Source organism: Bombyx mori, chromosome 10, assembly GCF_030269925.1.
Source record: "Bombyx mori chromosome 10, ASM3026992v2".
In the NCBI taxonomy this organism is placed as follows: domain Eukaryota; kingdom Metazoa; phylum Arthropoda; class Insecta; order Lepidoptera; family Bombycidae; genus Bombyx; species Bombyx mori.
In genome coordinates this window covers 17,121,070-17,140,005 of record NC_085116.1, presented here as the reverse complement: position 1 = coordinate 17,140,005, position 18,936 = coordinate 17,121,070, and the positions used below count along the sequence as shown (strand labels likewise).

Sequence of the window (18,936 nt, the reverse complement as noted above, 5' to 3'; positions counted from 1 at the left end):
TTTAAAGATTTAAGCATACTTAGGGATATAGGGACAGAGAAAGCGACTTTGTTTATCGTTGCTGACGCCCATATCAAGACGCTACATGGAGGGATTCAGTTAATGCTATGTTATCTCAGATCAAAATATTGGATCTTATGGGCAAGATCAATAACAAAATTATGTCGTTTGCCGGTGAATTCCACTCGGTGAAATGTCATCTTGTAATTTTACCAAGATTCTCTACCAATGTCACTGTAGCAATATTATTATTAAATTAATACTAAGTCTCAAGTTAAGCATATTGTATTATGATGTCTAGTATTTAAGCAACCTTTATTTCGTTTTGTAGAATATTGTTTTGAAGTCACCTTGACGTTGTTAGTGCAATAGATTTATAAAGAACTTAGTAGTCTTTTGGTGGGCGGTATGTTGTTACTAACCTTATACTCTTTGCTAATTACGATATTTTTACTTGTCAAAATTTAAGTCAGTCGCACAATAAATGTCGTTGCAACCACACACAATTTTTCTTTACGGATAGTACGCAAACCAAATTGAACCTTAATTACATCAATCATATTGGTATATACTTTGACTTTGTAGCTACGATAGTTTTATTATTCGTAGCTATGTAGTGATTCCGTTCCTATGTCGAATCTATTGACCGGCGCGGCGGCGGGTGGCTTTTTAATTCATGCGATTTGTTCGGGCGGGCGTGTCAGGCGTATTCACGGTTCGGTTATTACATGGCTCTTAGTCGAGTTGACCATTCGATTTTACGCTTATTTCGATTTCACCTTCGCATCAAGTTAAAGGATGTATGAAAGAATGAACGGCTCCTGCGGGTTACTATCTATTGACCAGAGAAATCAAAAGACTTAATACGACATTTATGAATATTTCTTCTTTCAGTTTATTCATCAATATATTAATTCTTACGACCTGGAATTATCACATAGTCACATAGTCAAGTAGCATCGGGGTACGTAACTAACTTTACCGGTCACCGTCCTCGCCAAACCCGTCGCTTGCGACGAAGGGCTCGACAAGTAAATTAACCCACAGACAAAGCTCACTGAGTTTTTTGCTGGATCTTCTCAGTGGGTCGCGTTGATGATCCGGTGGTAGATACTGCAAAGCACTGCTCTTGCTAAGGCCAGTGTTAGCAAGTTTTCCGGTTTGAGCCCCGAGAGCTCACCAACACGCTAGTGTGAAGCTGAAATAGCCTCTCAGGGCATAGGTAGTGAAAAAACTAACTCTTCTCCTCATTGTTTCTCGAATGTTCCTTATGTATGAATTCCTTTAAAAATGAGCTATAATTAGGAATATAACCGTTAATGGTAAACAGTGGCTTGCTAGTGCCCCTCGCATTGTTGCTTCTTGGTCAATAGTGACCGTTCACCATTAGATGCAATAAATTTTAAGTTGGTTGGTAACGTTCCCGTTGTAATGTCTATTACCACTTAAGACCAGGTTTGTTCATCCACAACAATAGTGTAAAAATAATCTGTAAACACATCAGCAGCGCAGAGCATGAAAGGAAAAATAGATTAAGAATTCTAACACGAGAACAGAGACATGTTTGTGGAAACAGTAACCAGTCATGGGAAGGGCCGACGACGATTAACTTCCTTGAAACAATAGTTGGAAGAAACTTCCAACTGAATTGAAACTATAAATAAAGTTAATTTCCTGCGTAACATAGGACACAGTGCAAGAATCAGTGAACCAATAATCTATATAAATTAGAATAAACTTTTTGTATGTTGTATTTAATAAATTAGTATATGTGCTGTGAATGCTGAAGAAAATATTCCTGTCATACTACCATGATAATACTAGATGCTTTACTAGATGGCTTTTACTTATTTCAAGCTCGCGCGTATAAATACCACTCACTGTCTTCTCTATTTCTAGTCATACGTTTCGGTTTCAAAGGTCAGATAACTGGGTGTTTGCTCATAGTAACTCCACAGTAGGGCCATAGGGCCGTACTCCAGACTAGTGTTCGGGGTACGGGAGTGAGTAGTCTCAAAATCTGGTGGATTGTGAGCACGAGAATCCAGCAGCTAATTAACGCTTTTTACAAATTGCCCTTTTTCGCAGTTTAGATTTAGATGTTATTTTAAAACTATATGTTTTATTGCTTTTCTGCGTGCCAATAAAGTTTAAATTAAACCTCGGCTTTCATGTTATGGATGTAACATACCTATATGGCATCCGGTCACAGCTTAATCAACAAGTTTTTAGTTGGTGGGCATTTAGATCGTATGACCATTTACGCATATCAAAATGTTAATGAAATCATTGCATTTCACTGCACTATAACGCAGATAGTCGAGATCAGATCCAGCGCGATGCTCGGATGGTTGCGATTCTGATTGCAATACATTCGTTTATGTAAATTAGGTTCACTGCGATCACACCGTCTGCTTGCAATCTTATAGTTTGTTATGTGGGTATTACCTCTGTACATACATTGATGCTCACGAACGACTTTCACAATGCATGAGTAACATCGTATAATTATCAATCCCGGAAATCTGTAAGCTTGCGTACAAATATTGTTACTAGAATGCATTTTACCCACGCACGTCACTCACAGACATCAGCTATGCCAAGGATACAGGCAAGTCGTTGCCTACCGCGGAGGACTCTTTTCAAATCACGTTTGAAGAAGAAAATCAAGTAATTCATCCTAGATCTGCATGGTATTTAGAAAAATAATATGTCTAAAAATACACTCGGCGCGTGGCGGGTGGTGCGATGGAGAAAAGAGGATTGCTTAGATGGGTGGACGAGCTCACAGCCCACCTGGTGTTGAGTGGTTACTGGAGCCCATAGACATCCACAACGTAAATGCGCTACCCACCTTGAGATATAAGTTCTAAGATCTCAAGTATAATTACAACGGCTGCCCTTCCGGCCCTGCCGGCTTGGCACCCTTCAAGCCTAAACGTATTACTGCTTCACGGCAGAAATAGGCAGGGTGGTGGTACCTACCCGCGCGGTGGGTATGTTAAGTATGGTATGTTACACAATTCCTCTGAGTATTATATGAAAAATAGACTTACAAGTAGTAGACTAAGAAGTAGGCTTACAAGTTCCAATGAAGCAGCCGCGATCATACGTTAGGTTTGACGGCTTTTTCTTAGCAATCTTATTCCTCAAGGCGGGTGGCAGCCGTTCCGCAGAGAACTGCTTGGCATCATATACTGTGCTCGTCAAACTTGTAATGTATCAAAATGTGTATGCGTGATGTTTTGCGTTTTCAACATACTTCGACTTAAAACTTAGTACAGTTGTTATTGGCACTTCAGAGAAGAGTCGGCTGCCCATCTAAGCTACAAAAAGTTTTAGTGTTCTGGTGCCGATCATCTTCAGCGCCGCACAACCGGTCTGTTTCCAGGAGCGGTTCCCTTACACTTTGAGTTCTAATGAAATGATGCAAAGTTACAAGACAGCTAATTATTTTATCGAGTATAGATTACATGCCAACTGTGTTGATTTAGAACTTGTTCCAACTCCGATATAAACCAGTATACCGTATGCGAGTAAGGTATATTATACCATATTAAAAACCATCAAAGAGTACTTTTACTGCATACTTCTATTGATTGATTCTATTCAAACATCTAGAGTAGATGCTCAAATATTTAATTTTAATAAATATAGCTTTAAAAGTAAAAAACACTTCTTGCGACATCACAAACACATTATCACAACTAGTGACGACAACAACAACAACCACAAATTTGCGAACCTAAGATATTTTTTTTATTGCTTAGATGGGCGGACGAGCTCACAGCCCATTTGGTGTTAAGTGGTTACTAGAGCCCATAGACATCTACGACGTAAATGCGCCACCACGTTGAGATATAAGTTCGAAGGCCTTAAGTATAATTACAACGGCTGCCCCACCCTTCAAACCGGAACACATTACTGCTTCGCGGCAGATATAGGCAGGGTGGTGGTACCTACCCGCGCCGCCTCACAAGAGGTCCTACCACTAGTAAATTTAATTTAATCAATATCTGATGAAGAAAGTAGTTGTCGTAAGCCATTCTAGCATATAGCAGGTATCTGTATCTGCGCCATAATCTCCGTTGAAGGGCGACTCTTCGAGCAGATTTAACTCTTCATTTATGTTGCAGATGGCGAATATCGAAGTGTCTCTGTCGGGTCCGCGGCGACGAAGCGCTGGAGCCCGTGACGTCACCAGGGAACTCGATGCGCTCCGGAATGCTCTTAGCGACAAAGATACATTAATACAAAGGTAGACAGTATTGGTAACGCATGATGCACTTATTGGTGTTAGGACTTGTCGCGATCCGGTCACCGTTCTCGTTGAACCCGTCGCTTGCGACGAACGGCTCGACGAGCGAATTAACCCATAGACACAGCCCACTAAGTTTCTCGCCGGATCTTCTCAGTGGGTCGCGTTTCCGATTCGGTGGTAGATTCTGCGAAGCACTGCTCTTGCTAGGGTCAGTGTTAGCAACACTCCGGTTTGAGCCCCGTGAGCTCACCTACACACGTTAAGGTGAAGCTGAAATAGCCTCTCAAGGCTATCAGCATAGGTAGGGGAAAAAAAGCCGCACATAATACCTCCGCTGTGCTTATTGAGATTAATCCCGAGATGAAATTGGAATTAATAGTAGGTCTAATATAAACGCAGCCATCGGCTATGTCATTAAAACTATCGATTGGTAATGTTTGTCAACTATTTATTACAATCCAGAACACACCTAAAGGAGATTAAAAAAATTAAACAAATGGCACCCTGCCTGTAAATTTTTGATTGAAAGGCTAGGCTAGGCTGCCACTAAGCCCAAAGTGGTACAAAAACTGGTTGTAGGATCTCTTGTGAGTCCGCACGGGTAGGTACGACCGCCCTGCCTATTTCTGCCGTGAAGCAGTAATGCGTTTCGGTTTGAAGGGTGGGGCAGCCGTTGTAGCTATACTGAGACCTTAGAACTTATATCTCAAGGTAGATGGCGCATTTACGTTGTAGATGTCTATGGGCTCCAATAGCCACTTAACACCAGGTGGGCTGTGAGCTCATCCACTCATCTAAGCAACAAATAAAAACTTTATCAAAACCCCGCTGCTTCTGTAATTTATTTATTTATACTTTATTTCAGTTTTTTATTTTTTCAACCATAACATATTTTGTTAGTAAGAATTACTTATAATCTATGTTAGTAACTTAAAAAATCTAACACATAACTATCATTAATGTCATTAATATCACCTGTAATGTCTGTGTTTGTGAAGTTCGTGAAAAGTAGTACTTTTCTAGCTTGAAGAAACAACTCAGCGCTTCACTGAGCGCCGCGCGTTTGGCTGCTCAAGCTGCCTCTCCCCCCGCGTCCCGAGCTAGTTGCCATGAAGAGGCCGCCACACTGTCGCTAGAAGAACAAAGAGCACTAGAGGAACGTGCTGCAGCAGTCAAAGCAGACCTGGAGACTAGACGAGAGAATATACAAGAGTTGAGGAGACGGCTTGACAAGACTCACGTTACCGAGTAAGTGATAATGTTATATGGTAATAGAAGTAGGACCCAAGTAACGCTGTGCGTCATTAGGTCCATGAGGTTAGTGAAACTTCGGTGCTAAATGCAATACCATATTATTCCAAAGCTAATTTTGATTTGCAGTCTCTATCGGCTTTAGTAATTGCTCTACTTTAAATACATAATAAATATATATAGTTAATTTTTTTCAATTTTGTCCGGATTTATGCATTTTTATTGCTCGTAATTGGTTGACGAAATGGTACCCGGTCACAAGAGCCAGAACTCGGAATTCATAAGACTCAACTCAACTCAGAATTTCATAGGATAACTGCTGCTCGCTAATTAAACCAGGAAACATTACTGCTTGGACAGGATGCCTGTTCTTTACAGTGCAGGCTTACATTACGCCTTATAGTAATTATGTACGGAGCTTTACGTATCATATCTAAATATATAAAAATGAATTGCTGTTCGTTAGTCTCGCTAAAACTCGCGAACGGCTGGACCGATTTGGCTAATTTTGGTTTTGAATTATTTGTGGAAGTCCAGAGAAGGTTTAAAAGGTAGATAAATATGAAAATGCTCGTAATGAAATAAAAATAACAATTTTGTTTTTCCTTTCATGAGTCCCCCGTCGGACGGATTCCTTTTATTTGTTTTAAGTTTATTTTATACAAAAGTTTAGGTCTTTTATTTATCCATTGAGGCACTACGAAATCGGCCGGGTCAGCTAGTTACTTATAATTTTCGTGTATGCATTTTGATTTAAACTTATGCCTATAAAAGTATTTTTGGTTTCAGCAACATCGACACTAGGATCCAACAGGCAGAGCTGCAGTACAAGTTGGGACGTGAAGAGTTGGAGCTACTGACGTTGAGCGAACAGGCGCGGGCGCTGGCACAGCTCATAGAACAAGCAGAGGCGGCCGCAGAACGAAACATCAGGCCCACTCTATACAGGTTAGCTTTTGTACTTTGCTAGTGCTACAGTGCTACTCATTGTTTTGGAAGGGGAATTAACGATTGCTTTACTTTAGGAATTATGATGTTGCCGATGATTGACTCTCAAAATGAACTGATTTTCATTATTATTATACAAAATGTCAGCGCCAATCTATCTATATATATAAAAATGAATTGCTGTTCGTTAGTATCGCTAAAACTCGAGAACGGCTGGACCGATTTGATTAATTTTGTTCTTAAATTATTTGTGGAAGTCCAGAGAAGGTTTAAAAGGTAGATAAATATGAAAATGCTCGGAATTTTATAAAAATAACAATTTTGTTTTCCCTTTGATGTGTCCCCCGTCGGACGGATTCCTTTTGTTTGCTTAAAGCTTATTTTACACAAAAGTTTAGATCTTTTATTTATCGATTGAGGCACAACGAAGTCTGCTGGGTCAGCTAGTGTACAATATATAAAACGTATACTCCTCTTGCTCGTGAAGATAGGTTCTGCATATTTCATTACCAAAGTAGACATCTCTTTAGCTACTAAATATCTACGGCGCTGGCACTGCTTGCTACACGGATACGTATCTATAATACAAAATATTTCAATACGATATTTGGAGGTGCCTACATCTGAATAATTCAATCCTACTCTGCTAGACATATATTCCCACATCATTCAGCACGGTCGTCTTCTATTGACGTGTCGACACTGTGTACAACCATGTAATTACTGCATGCGAATATCTAAATTGATACTTTAAGAATCTCTCATCGGTCGACCTCGATTTTTGAGAGATTTTCACATGACGCCAACATAGGGTTGCCATGAAGTTTTACGTATAGTTTAGTACATTGTGCCGTGGAGATTCTTTTCAGGTATTAATCAGTAGCTCTACATTGGCATTGCTGGTCAGATAAGCCCAGAATCAACCTGGTTTCAAGCAGTTAAAACACTATAATAGATTAAGTAATAAGCTTGATTAAAGAACCCTAGCTGTCATTGACTTCGAAAAGAAACACAAGTCTGATATGCCGCAGAAATGAGTAACACTTCTTTCTTACTACTGGTATCGTATCTTTCTTACTGGTTGTAGGACCTCTTGTGAGTCCGCACGGGTAGGTACCACCGCCCCGCCTATTTCTGCCGTGAAGCAGTAATGCGTTTCGGTTGGAGGGTGAGGCAGCGGTTGTAACTCTACTGAGACCTTAGAACTTATGTCTCAAGGTGTGTGGCGCATTTACGTTGTAGATGTATATGAGCTCCAGTAACCACTTAACACCAGATAGGCTGTGAGCTCGTCCACACATCTAAGCAATAAATAAAAAAAAAGTATAAAAGTTAGTCGCATTGGCTCACCATATCTTTAAAAAAAAAGGTTTTTTACGAAAATAGTAATCACCATTAAAACCATTCTGAAGCATCGGGTCCACGTAACCCTGGGCCCGAGTCACAGGAACGCCATAGAAAGTCAGCCCCGCCTCCAAAACAATGGCGCGTGTTGTAACAATTACTGGTCATTTGTCTGTCGCTATCTGCCATCTCGACAGCGCTGCTAAATCACCAGCTCGGAAATTGATCCCATAGCCTCAGAAACTAACAGTCTAAAGTTTTTTTCCAGACTCAAAACAACAAATCATTTAATAGAAAGTTTTCAAATTGCACTTGCTATCTACACGATACTTATGACCTCTTAGGTAAATGCTCCGAAGCGATCATTTTGACTTAATGATGCCATAAAGGTAACAAAGTCCACAGCAGGCGTTTAAAGAAATAGCCGTCCTAATCTAAAAGCGACAATTTAGAGTGTACCGTTAATTATTTCGACTAAAAAACACTTACAAGTTCATTTACCCAAAGAAACGTAAAAGATAAGAAATAATTTATACTGTATTACACTGTACGGAGCACAAAATTCAAATGTTTTCGAGTAATATGATACATCAGTCGTCAGTAATTGTAAAAACCGTAAAGTATCCTAAACATTTTTTTTTATTGCTTAGATGGATAGACGAGCTCACAGCCCAGCTGGTATTAAATGGCTACTGGAGCCCATAGACATCTACTACGTAAATGCGCCACCCACCTTGAGATATAAGTTCTAAGGTCTCAAGCATAGTTACAACGGCTGCCCCACCCTTCAAGCCGAAACGCATTACTGCTTCACGGCAGAAATAGGCAGGGTGGTGGTACCTACCCGTGCGGCCTCTCAAGAGGTCCTACCACCAGTAATTACGCAAATTATAGTTTTGCGGGTTTATTTTTATTACACGATGTTATTCCTTCACCGTGGAAGTCAATCGTGAACATTTGTTGAGTACGTATTTCATTAGAAAAATTGGTACCCGCCTGAGATTCGAACACCATCGCTCAATACGAATGCACCGGACGTCTTATCCTTTAGGCCACGACGACTTTCAAACATAGAAAATAATAAAGACGACAGAAACAGCTATTGGCCAAGAATATAAGTGCTGCTCCACTGCTGACCATAGTGCTCTCCTTTTTTATACCACAATGCACGTTCGCCGCCATTCTCATCCACATCTGCGCCACCATCCTGTGTACGCCATCAACACACCGTACCATAGATCTTTCGGCACTTCTACGACCTAATTTTGGCTACCGTTACGCCACTGTCCTACTTCTAAGGATAAAAAGTCAAAAACCCCTTGAATTGAATACATTGTACCTACTTAGCGATGCATTTGGTATCTTTAACGCAGGAATTAACGCGTATTATTTATTTATATATTATATGATGTAAGAAAAATAATTTCAAGAATTCTCAAGTGGATGTGTGTAGTAAGTACCCTTAGAGTGGACTCTCGTAATACGTAAAATAAAATATCCTATCAACACGAGATTTCAAATCTTTTATAGATAACATTTCAATATCCAATGAATATCACAAAACGCACGGTTCGGAGCCACTCAGACCATCGCAGCTCGTTTCCCAATGGAACAAAACAATAGAATCATTATTCACAATAACTAACCCAAATGTGTATTATTTACATAATAATATAATATGTACAGGCTTTCTGAAAATAATTCTGATATTAAAGATATTTATTTATCAAAATATACAATACATAGCCATACATATTCGGTGCTGGAATTGTACAGTTGTAAATATGGACATACAGGTGTAATGGGGTTGCACTAAATCCCAAACGAAGCGCTAAGCTTGTTTCTTCAATTTCTGAGGGCAGTTTCGAAGTTCAAGGGACACACACACACTGGTTAACTAGTTTGCTGGTAGCTGAGATACTATTAAGATATTAATAATATGAATAAAAATGGCAAGCTGTTAGATGGCTAGTAATGGGTAGATATTACTAGTAATGGCTGGATATGGCAGATATGATATAAGTTTTTTGAGATGTGTGATCAGATTCTAATCTAGGGTAGACGACGGATATGTGAGCCTATCCATTACGAGCAACACATTGAAGTTGAACAGACAGACACCATTTTAGATCGTTCTACATATTATTTAAGATTTTATAGTGAAAAAAAAACACTTAAAACTATAATTCAAATTATTTTAGTTTTATGCACTGGACTTTGTTATCATATATCTCACTGTCGTAACCGTAATTTTGAGACATGAAAATAAAACTTGAATGAGTTTCTTTTTTGAATTCATAATATTAGTTATATTTTCCAATTCTGTCTGCCCTACAGTTGCATAAGAAAATGAGTGCTAAAAAATCTTATGCAAAGCACTAGTTGTGTGAGTGCTTCTTTATTATCCAGATAGGGGAACGTAGGTTATAAACAAAACAATACGCTAAAAGATTACAATCTTATCTTTGTCGCTGTGGACATGTTACTGAAACACCAAATACGGTGAATTCTCTTGAATTATGTAACGCCTTGCGATTTATCTTTAGATCTATCTCCGCGATGCGAGAATGTACACGTACATCGCAATGTTTTCGTATGGGCAGGACCATTCTTGGAGTCTGAGATAAATGTTATTGAATCAGTAAACTTAGGTGCGTTTTGTGCTTAGATAGTGCTATTAAAATAGGATATATGTAGATGACGTACCTGGCGATATAAAATATTGTAATGTTTTCTATAAAGTTAATAGGTCGTATATCTACCACCACATTTGGTCACTTCTGCATTTGAAAATTGACACCACGACCGCTATGAGTCGCAAAGGCGTTAACGCATACCTCATCCCAACCCTTTTTTTCCTACCTATGCTGATGCCTTGAGAGGCTATATCAGCTTCGCCCTAACCTGTAGGTGAGCTCACGGGGTTCAAATCGGAGTGATGCTAGCACTGGCCCTAGCAAGAGCAGTGCTTCGCAGAATCTACCACCGGATCGGAAACGCGACCCACTGAGAAGATCCGGCGAGAAACTCAGTGGGCTATGTCTGTGGGTTAATTCGCTCGTCAAGCCCTTCGTTGCAAGCGACGTGTTCGACAAGGACGGTGACTGGTGCTTGTAGTACTTAAAAGCACCGTTAATGGATCAGGAGGATCCGTAATGACGTGAATCCCGACCCGCGGCTTCCCATATGGTTCGGAAATTCACGCCTGCAGTCGTCCGATAGCCACTAAGCTAACTATCAACAAGATGTGTCTATCACAACGAAATAAATGTAAAATTATAGAACTTTGGCAAAAGTGTTATTTTGTGCTTAAACGATACGTAATTATTTCAGTCCTGATAAATTAAACTATTGACTGACGAATGAAAACGTCCTGTACCAAGACGAATCTGTAAGAGAGAACATTTGCAGAGCACCATAAACAGCACAATTTTTTTTTTATTGCTTAAATAATAATAAACAAAAACTGCATTCTCTAATAATGCGGAACCCTAAACATTTTGTGCCCTTATTATTTGTGGTTTACCAGTTTTTGTTGTTTTTATAGTTTATAGAACTAAATAGATCGATTGCATTTCTTTGTAAAGTAAAAAAAAATATGTTTGACCTCATTAAGAGTCATCAATTCTCTGTTAATCTCTCTACTCTTGTTTATCTAACAGAACACCAATTCGAATTCTCACCTTAGACAAGTAGGTACAAGGTTCCAAGGCAACAATGTTGGTAACGAACGAAAAGTAACAGTATTAGTCAAATTATCGTAGATTATATCTGATTTGAGTTCACGATAATACGAGGATGATGAGCTCAAGACTCAAGTAGTCGACGTCATCGCACGCGAACCGCTTTTTATGATTCGTACGCATTAAGGGGCAGCTTCGAATTTGAGTTAATGTACTTACGTGGACTTATTGATGGATTATAGACAATCTCAAAAAATATAGGTTTTTCCATTCGTTTTACTTCCTATTCTAAGGCTAAATGAAAATATTAAAATTCAACATGACTACTAAAATTTACGTTGGCGATAAGCCCTTTTAAAAGGTAACTTACATATAATTAATTTGTGACAAGTTTGAATTACTTTTTTATTTCCAACATATAAAAAAAAATCAAAAGAGTTCTTCCTCCCCGGTCGATATTGCATCTTAAGTTCACTGTAGTAATGAGACGGTGCGTGTAACTGCGGTAGTTAATTTACTTACTATATTTATTATTGAGCTTACGGATTGAAGCTTTCGTGACGCCGATTTGTTAATTTCGATTCGTGTCTTCTATCGCATAAATAACAAGTATTCTATTTGGTCGTCACGAGTTGTAGGTATAATTAAATTTCCGTAAAACTGTAAAGTGATCAAAACGTCGGAAGTAATACAATGACATTATCAAACGCGAGATTATACAGTACAAGTACTTTTAATTATATACTGTAACTAGTCTTGACGCGCTTTTCTATCGTCGTCACCAATCGCCTCGCAATCGATAACAATATGCAACGGTTAGTTAACATGCAAGTTGTAAACAAAAGTCTTATAGCAGCAAAAACAGAAGATCTGTTTAATACGATGACCGTTTATCTGAGTTCCCCACCAAGCGCCCAAGGAACCACGTGTTTTTATGACACTAAAAATTATTCCTTCGTAAAAACGAAAACAACTTCCTTTTTTCTTTCTGAAGAATTTAGATAATAGGTATATAATTATCTAGAAGTTTTATTTAAGTCAAGGTATTCAAACTCTGCCAGAAATATAGTAAAGAGCTTTAGCTAGTAATGGGCAATTCGAATGGTTGATTTCCAAGCATTTTTTTACAATAATGTTGTGTTTTCATTTTAAAAACAGAACTTAGTTACGCGTCTAATATACATATAACAGGGTTCGCTTCGATGCAGCGTTGCCCTAAGGTGACATATATCTCGTGTTTGATTCACCCTCATGTCATATACTTCTCCAATGGGAGTGCTCTAAGAAATTGTTCGAGATAATACCATCATCCCGTTGTTACCATCGCACCGCCCACCACCGGAGTAGAATTCATCCATACTACCTGGAGCCACTGCTTTCATCCACAGTGCGTTTCCAGAGATCTTTTTTGCCGAGTGCCATCCGGCTTTTGAATGAGCTCCCCTCCAAGGTGTTTCCCGAGCGCTATGACATGTCCTTCCTCAAGCGAGGCTTGTGGAAAGTATTAAGTGGTAGGCAACGGCTTGACTCTGCCCCTAGCATTGCTGAAGTCCATGGGCGACGGTAACCACTTACCATCAGGTGGGTCGTATGATCGTCTGTCAACAAGGGCAATAAAAATAAAAAAAGAATTGGCCTCATCGTGACTTAGGTACTCAGAGATACCTCTGAGTATCATGAGTCTGTGTATCATTTATTTAAGGTATAAGCTTATTTCTTACTTATATACAGTTTAAAAACTAATCCTAGTGACGGATATTTTACCAAATTATATAAATAACAATAAGAAGCCAATCAACCCTGAATCCATGTCATGACAAAACTTAAAAACACTTTTTTAACATATCAAAACACGTACGCAATATTTTATGTCTGTACTATTGACCCTCAATTAGTTCATACATCTGCATTTAATTCTTGAATTTGATTCTTCAGAACACACCATAAAAATGTATTGTGATCGAAATTAAAGCAACACATGAAAAAGTGAATCTGACGGATAATAATAGGTAGAGATTCTACTCGTAATTAAACTTGCAAGATTTGACCATGCAAACATGATGCAAACAGGCAAGTTAAATAAAAACTTGTAAAAACTATCGGCAGCTGTTACCTCGGACGCTTTCACTGTAATTTCGCTTTTATATTCATATTTCTCACTCGAAAAGCAGTTTGTTTTGTTTATTCCCACGAAAAGAAATGCAAGAGTGACGCTAATGGACGATTGAATTATATTGAAAATTGTTTAGACGACTCATTAACTTTTTGACGACTGTAAGAATGACTACTTCCACACAAAGCTGTATTTAATCGTTCCAAGCAGATGTTTCTCTTCAGAGGCATCTACTTTGTTTCCATATGAATAGTTAGACGAGCGTGCGGATCGTAAGTAGTCACCGTGGCTCGTTGACGCCGCGATATCGGAGCCAAGTCGGTACTTCTATGTAGTAATTTATTTGACGAGACGAAAGAAGTCTGTTGAATGATGTTTGTATTTTCATCCTCGTCTGAAGACGTTGCTTCTCCTCCTCCTCCTCCTCGCGTCATTTCCTCACTGATGAGGGTCGTGACCATCATGTTTCAACAGGATTTTACTTTTTGCAATATCCCTCCACCGCTTACGATCATTGGCCGCGTGAAGGGCTTCGTGGGAAGGGATTTCTAGTGTGGTGCGGATTTCATCTAACTATCTTGTCGGACTGCGCCCGCACGGTCTCTTTCCCTCGATTTTCCCTGTCACGAACAGTCTCTCTAAGCTATCAGGTGTTTTCGGAGCAATATGATAGCAGTTGTTCTAAGATAGACACATTGGTTCTCTTCGCTGTCCTAGTTAACTATAATACCTACCGCTCCGTCCGAAACCCATGCAGCGGTACACATTGACATACACGTCCTTACGGATCCATCAGATCCAATAACCCTTGCATTACACTCTAACACTAGGAGCGGGCTCAAGGACCCTGGTAACCGTACTCGTCGAACTCGGCAAAAAGTCCGACGTGCAACCTAACCCATGCATCAGCCCGTTGAGTTTCTCAGCGTGATTGTCAGCGGGTCGCGATGCCGATCCGGTAGTAGATTCATTCGCGAAGCAACTGCCCTTGAGTTGTTAGGTCTCCTTCGGAGGTGCTCGGGCAGCTGTTAGCTAATCCCTTCCTTACTGGCTAAGCCTTTACTGGCCCACCTGTCCTGGTGAAACTGGAAAAAAATACATAGACAGCCCAATAGTACAAACAAATAAGTTATTAAATACAAATTTTATAACTTTCTTTTAATAACTCGATGTTGTTCCTCTATCGTGGAAGCCTTTCGTGAACAGATGTCATACTTGTAAAACGTATAAAACGGGATTATCTAAATCGAATCAGCCGAGAGCGGGCTGCGTGTGCTCCGTTGGGCCCGTGAACCCATTATTCTCACATTAACGTCTTCCGAGAACACGAAGATATAATAAACGATAATTTGAGTAACAATGCGCCAGTTTCATAACAATGAATTGGGATAAAGGCATAGGTAGCTTCGGGCCCACCTGATTATAAATGATGATCGTTTGTTTGTGCACATCAGTGACGACGAAAGCAGTGCGTTACTACTATAAGAAGGTAGTCTCTTAGTAAACATAAATAATGATCGAATATTTAAATTAAATTATTATCATTTCTGTACATGCCAAGCCCTATATCGCGCAGAGCATAAGAGAAAAACGTGATTTTGTTCATACTGTTTTGTCTGTTTAATTTTGCGATATTCACAATAATCATTTCCCGCAAAATTTGTTACATTATTTACGTCATGATTCTCTATACTAATATTATAAAGCTGATGAGTTTGTTTGTTTGTTTGAACGCGCTAATCTCAGGAACTACTGGTCCGATTTGAAAAATTCTTTCAGTGTCAGATTGTTAATTTATTGAGGAAGGCTACAGGCTATATAACATCACGCTAAGACCAATGCAAGCGGAGCACCAGTAAAAAATGTTTCAAAATCGGGGTATTTTTCTCTTTTGAGAGGTTAAAGTAAAATATTTTCACTTTCTACGTAAATGAAGAGGCGGGTAAAATTTAGCGTTATGCCAAAGTAACTATTCCACGCGGACGAAGTCGCGGGCAAAATCTAGTTAAAGAGTAAATCAATTAACCCGTACCGCTGAACAGTTAGATTAGCTTTATGGCTTACGAAGGCATTCCAAAAGCTTAGTCAGGAAAAAAAGAATCGGAAGAAGGAGGAAAAATAGATCGATACAATTGAGAATTTAATCTCGTTTCTTAAGTTTCTGTAAGGATACGTCCCCAATCCAGCTGTAGAATTGTAGCAGGTGTTAAAATGTTAGGGAGGCCAACGAGCATACCAGTGCAGTTTCCACGACCAACAGTACAGTTTCCACCAACAGCAGCTTTAAATTAAACAAATTTAAACCATATTGCTACTACTAAACTTACCGCATACAAAAAATTCGATTCAATCATCAGCTAGAATAATATTATCCACTGAATGCGGCCCAGGAAAGGGCAATCAGAGAAGTATGCGCAAGCGCAGGGCGTAGGTGCGAGTCCCATGACCTCCATACTTACCTGCTGGGGTGGATATGATCACTGGAAACTCAATATTTATTCCAATGGTCTAATCGGACAGCTATTGCTGTTAAATGTCTGTTCTTATTTATACGTAGGCTTAAAGTGCGAGTAATATTCTTAAAATTAAAACCTATGCTTTATGCTACTTTATGCTAAGTGAAACAACGGACTTTGATTTTGGTGGTACCAATGATATGCGCAGATAAGATTTGCGGGCTTAGACATTAGGGTGTTAAATATAGCTTAGATGAGGAGACTGCTATACAGAATGATGAATAAATCGCACTTGGTTGAAGGGTCGCGGTGCGGGTCCGATACTCTTAATTAATAAATCCGCTGACCAAGACTCACGGTGGTTGTGGTGGTCGTGGCACCGAGCACAGCCGGTCTGACAACCCGTGGAGGTAGTAGAATGACCGAGAAAAACGCGCTTTTCCGAGGTGCAGACGCGGACTATTGAACCTCAGGAGTTTGTTGGGTCAATGTCAACGTGCCTCGCTCCCAACGCATAGGCACAGCCCGATGGTTTAATAAAACACACATTATATGACGTTTTTGTTCGAAATTTTCCGTTGAAACCCGGATGATATACTGACAGACTTATTGAACACATTGCGCAAATCACAGGACTTATCCTGTATTCCTTAAACGTGTGGACTGCACACGGTCAGCGGCCGACACGTGATCCCTGAACCGTGAACAAGAAATCATTTTATTTTACACGCCGTGATCACTCTGGACCTCCGATCACGACGCGCAACGGAAAGAGGGCAAATTATTTTATTTAATTAAGTCTTTCTGTTCATTTCATGACGTTTAAACTCATATTCATATGATGCGATACGCAACATTGATTTGTTCGAGGACTTGAAGCTCCACAGCGGTGGACAGCCGAGGTGCAGTTGTTCTGATGTTATTGATGCTTCATGAGCGTCGATGAGTACTTCCCATCAAGTGGCGCTGGGCTGCCATCGAGCTCGTAATAAACGTAGTTGTTTTAATTTGTCTACCATCTTGAGTTTGTTTTTACCGTTTTTCGGGCAGACAAGCTCACGGAATAACAAACAATCTTTAAACACAGAGATGTGATAGCTTTGGAACAGAGATAGGCCACAAGACCATATTCACGGGTTTGCAAACTTACATTTGATTTACTTAAGAAATAATAATTCTCAAGTTTTCTGATCAAAACAGTGCAGTACGCGAATGTGGCGGTAACGCGACCTTTGTGGCGATCGAAGCGCGCGACAACTCGTGGGGCGCAGCTCCCCGCGGCGCAGGCCTCCTACTCGACTGGACCGCTGAGGGCTCTCCGCTTCGAATCGGAGACAGGTCCTATTCTAATTTTATTACATTAGTAACGGTCTTGCCAAAAATAAGCAAGGTCTATTTGTACCTAATGAAACAATTACACTCTCTCCTTTTCCTGAACGTAATTTTTGGTCTCATACACGTTCTGATGACGTCATTGTATATCTTAAATATCATTATTATAGAGTTATTTACGTTGATCGAGTTTATCCGTCTTGGCATTAATAATTATCATAACTAAATCTATTTCCAGGTTGATCGAAGTGAACGGTACGTTGGTGATATCATGTCACAGTCAAGAGGAGCTCCAGCGTGCAGTCAACGCCGCCAGTCCAGTCAGACTGGTGGTGCTTCGATCGCAGACAACTTCACTACCCTCGCATCCCACAGCTGCCTTCACACAGGTAAAACTAAACTACAACACGATATACTACCGTATTTCTAACACCCTGTATGCTACCGCTGTCTAAGCTCATCTAATAGCTAAAGTTCATTTTTTTCATTATTTTTTGTTGCTTAGATGGGTGGACGAGCTCACAGCCCACCTGGTGCTAAGTAGTTACTGGAGCCTATATACATCTACGGCGTAAATGCGCCACCCGCCTTGAGATATAAGTTCTATGTTCTCAAGTATAGTTACAACGGCTGTCCTACCTTTCAAACCGAAACGCATTACTGCTTCACGGCAGAAATAGGCAGGGGGGTGGTATCTACCCGTCCGAACTCACAAGAGGTCCTACCACCAGTGATTACGCAAATTATAATTTTGCAGGTTTGATTTTTATTACACGATGTTATTCCTTCACCGTGGAAGTCAATCGTGAACATTTGTTAAGTACGTATTTTATTAGAAAAATTGGTACCCGCCGCGGGATTCGAACACCGGTGCATCGGTACATACGAATGCACCGGACGTCTTATCCTTTAGGTCACAACGACTTCATTGACTTTTCACCCACGCGACTTTACAAATACACTTTCTATCCAATATATTTTAATAAATTTACAGAATGAAGCGGCAACTTTAAGATCAGAACTAGCTTCGCTGAGGACCGCGGCTGAAGAGGCCGAGAAGGCCAAGGAGGGGCTCCGGTCTGACAACACGCGGCTCACACATCGCATCTCCTACTTGGAGGAACAGGTCGCCGAGCTACTTGCAAGGCATTCTCCGGTTAGTGTTTCAATATAAATTATCCTTACTTTTAAATACAGTTTAAAAAAATCGAATGAAAAATCGAAAAATCGAAATTATCGAATGAAACCAGTACCTAAAGTATGCATTAAAAAGTTAAATGCAAAAAACTAGAATATCGCGCTTAAGTTGGTATTTTTAATGCAGTCTAAGTATTGAAATAATGCACCATAATATGTCACTCTCACTGTTGAGACGAATCTAAACACACCTCATATGTCGGAATCCGTCAAAAGGTTACATCGGCAGCGAGATAAAAAAATCACCTTTATTAATTCCTAAAGTTATCTATAGAGCAACGCGATTTCCGTAATCGCTTAACTTTTGAACATTCAAAGGTCTGTCTGAATGCTTCTTACGACACTTCAATG

General features: G+C 39.8%; 1 protein-coding gene across 4 annotated transcripts in view; it reads left to right on the top strand.

Annotated features, from left to right (window-relative positions):
* Positions 1-18,936, top strand: part of LOC105841811 (uncharacterized) — a 61,890-nt gene that overhangs the window by 38,699 nt on the left and 4,255 nt on the right. For all 4 annotated transcript variants that reach the window (XM_012691369.4, XM_038013183.2, XM_038013182.2 and 1 more), the window contains exons 5-10: positions 4,137-4,258; positions 5,285-5,509; positions 6,302-6,460; positions 17,257-17,394; positions 17,627-17,777; positions 18,383-18,544. In XM_012691369.4, the coding sequence (XP_012546823.1) occupies positions 4,137-4,258; positions 5,285-5,509; positions 6,302-6,460; positions 17,257-17,394; positions 17,627-17,777; positions 18,383-18,544 (957 nt within the window). The remainder of the gene's footprint in view (positions 1-4,136; positions 4,259-5,284; positions 5,510-6,301; positions 6,461-17,256; positions 17,395-17,626; positions 17,778-18,382; positions 18,545-18,936) is intronic.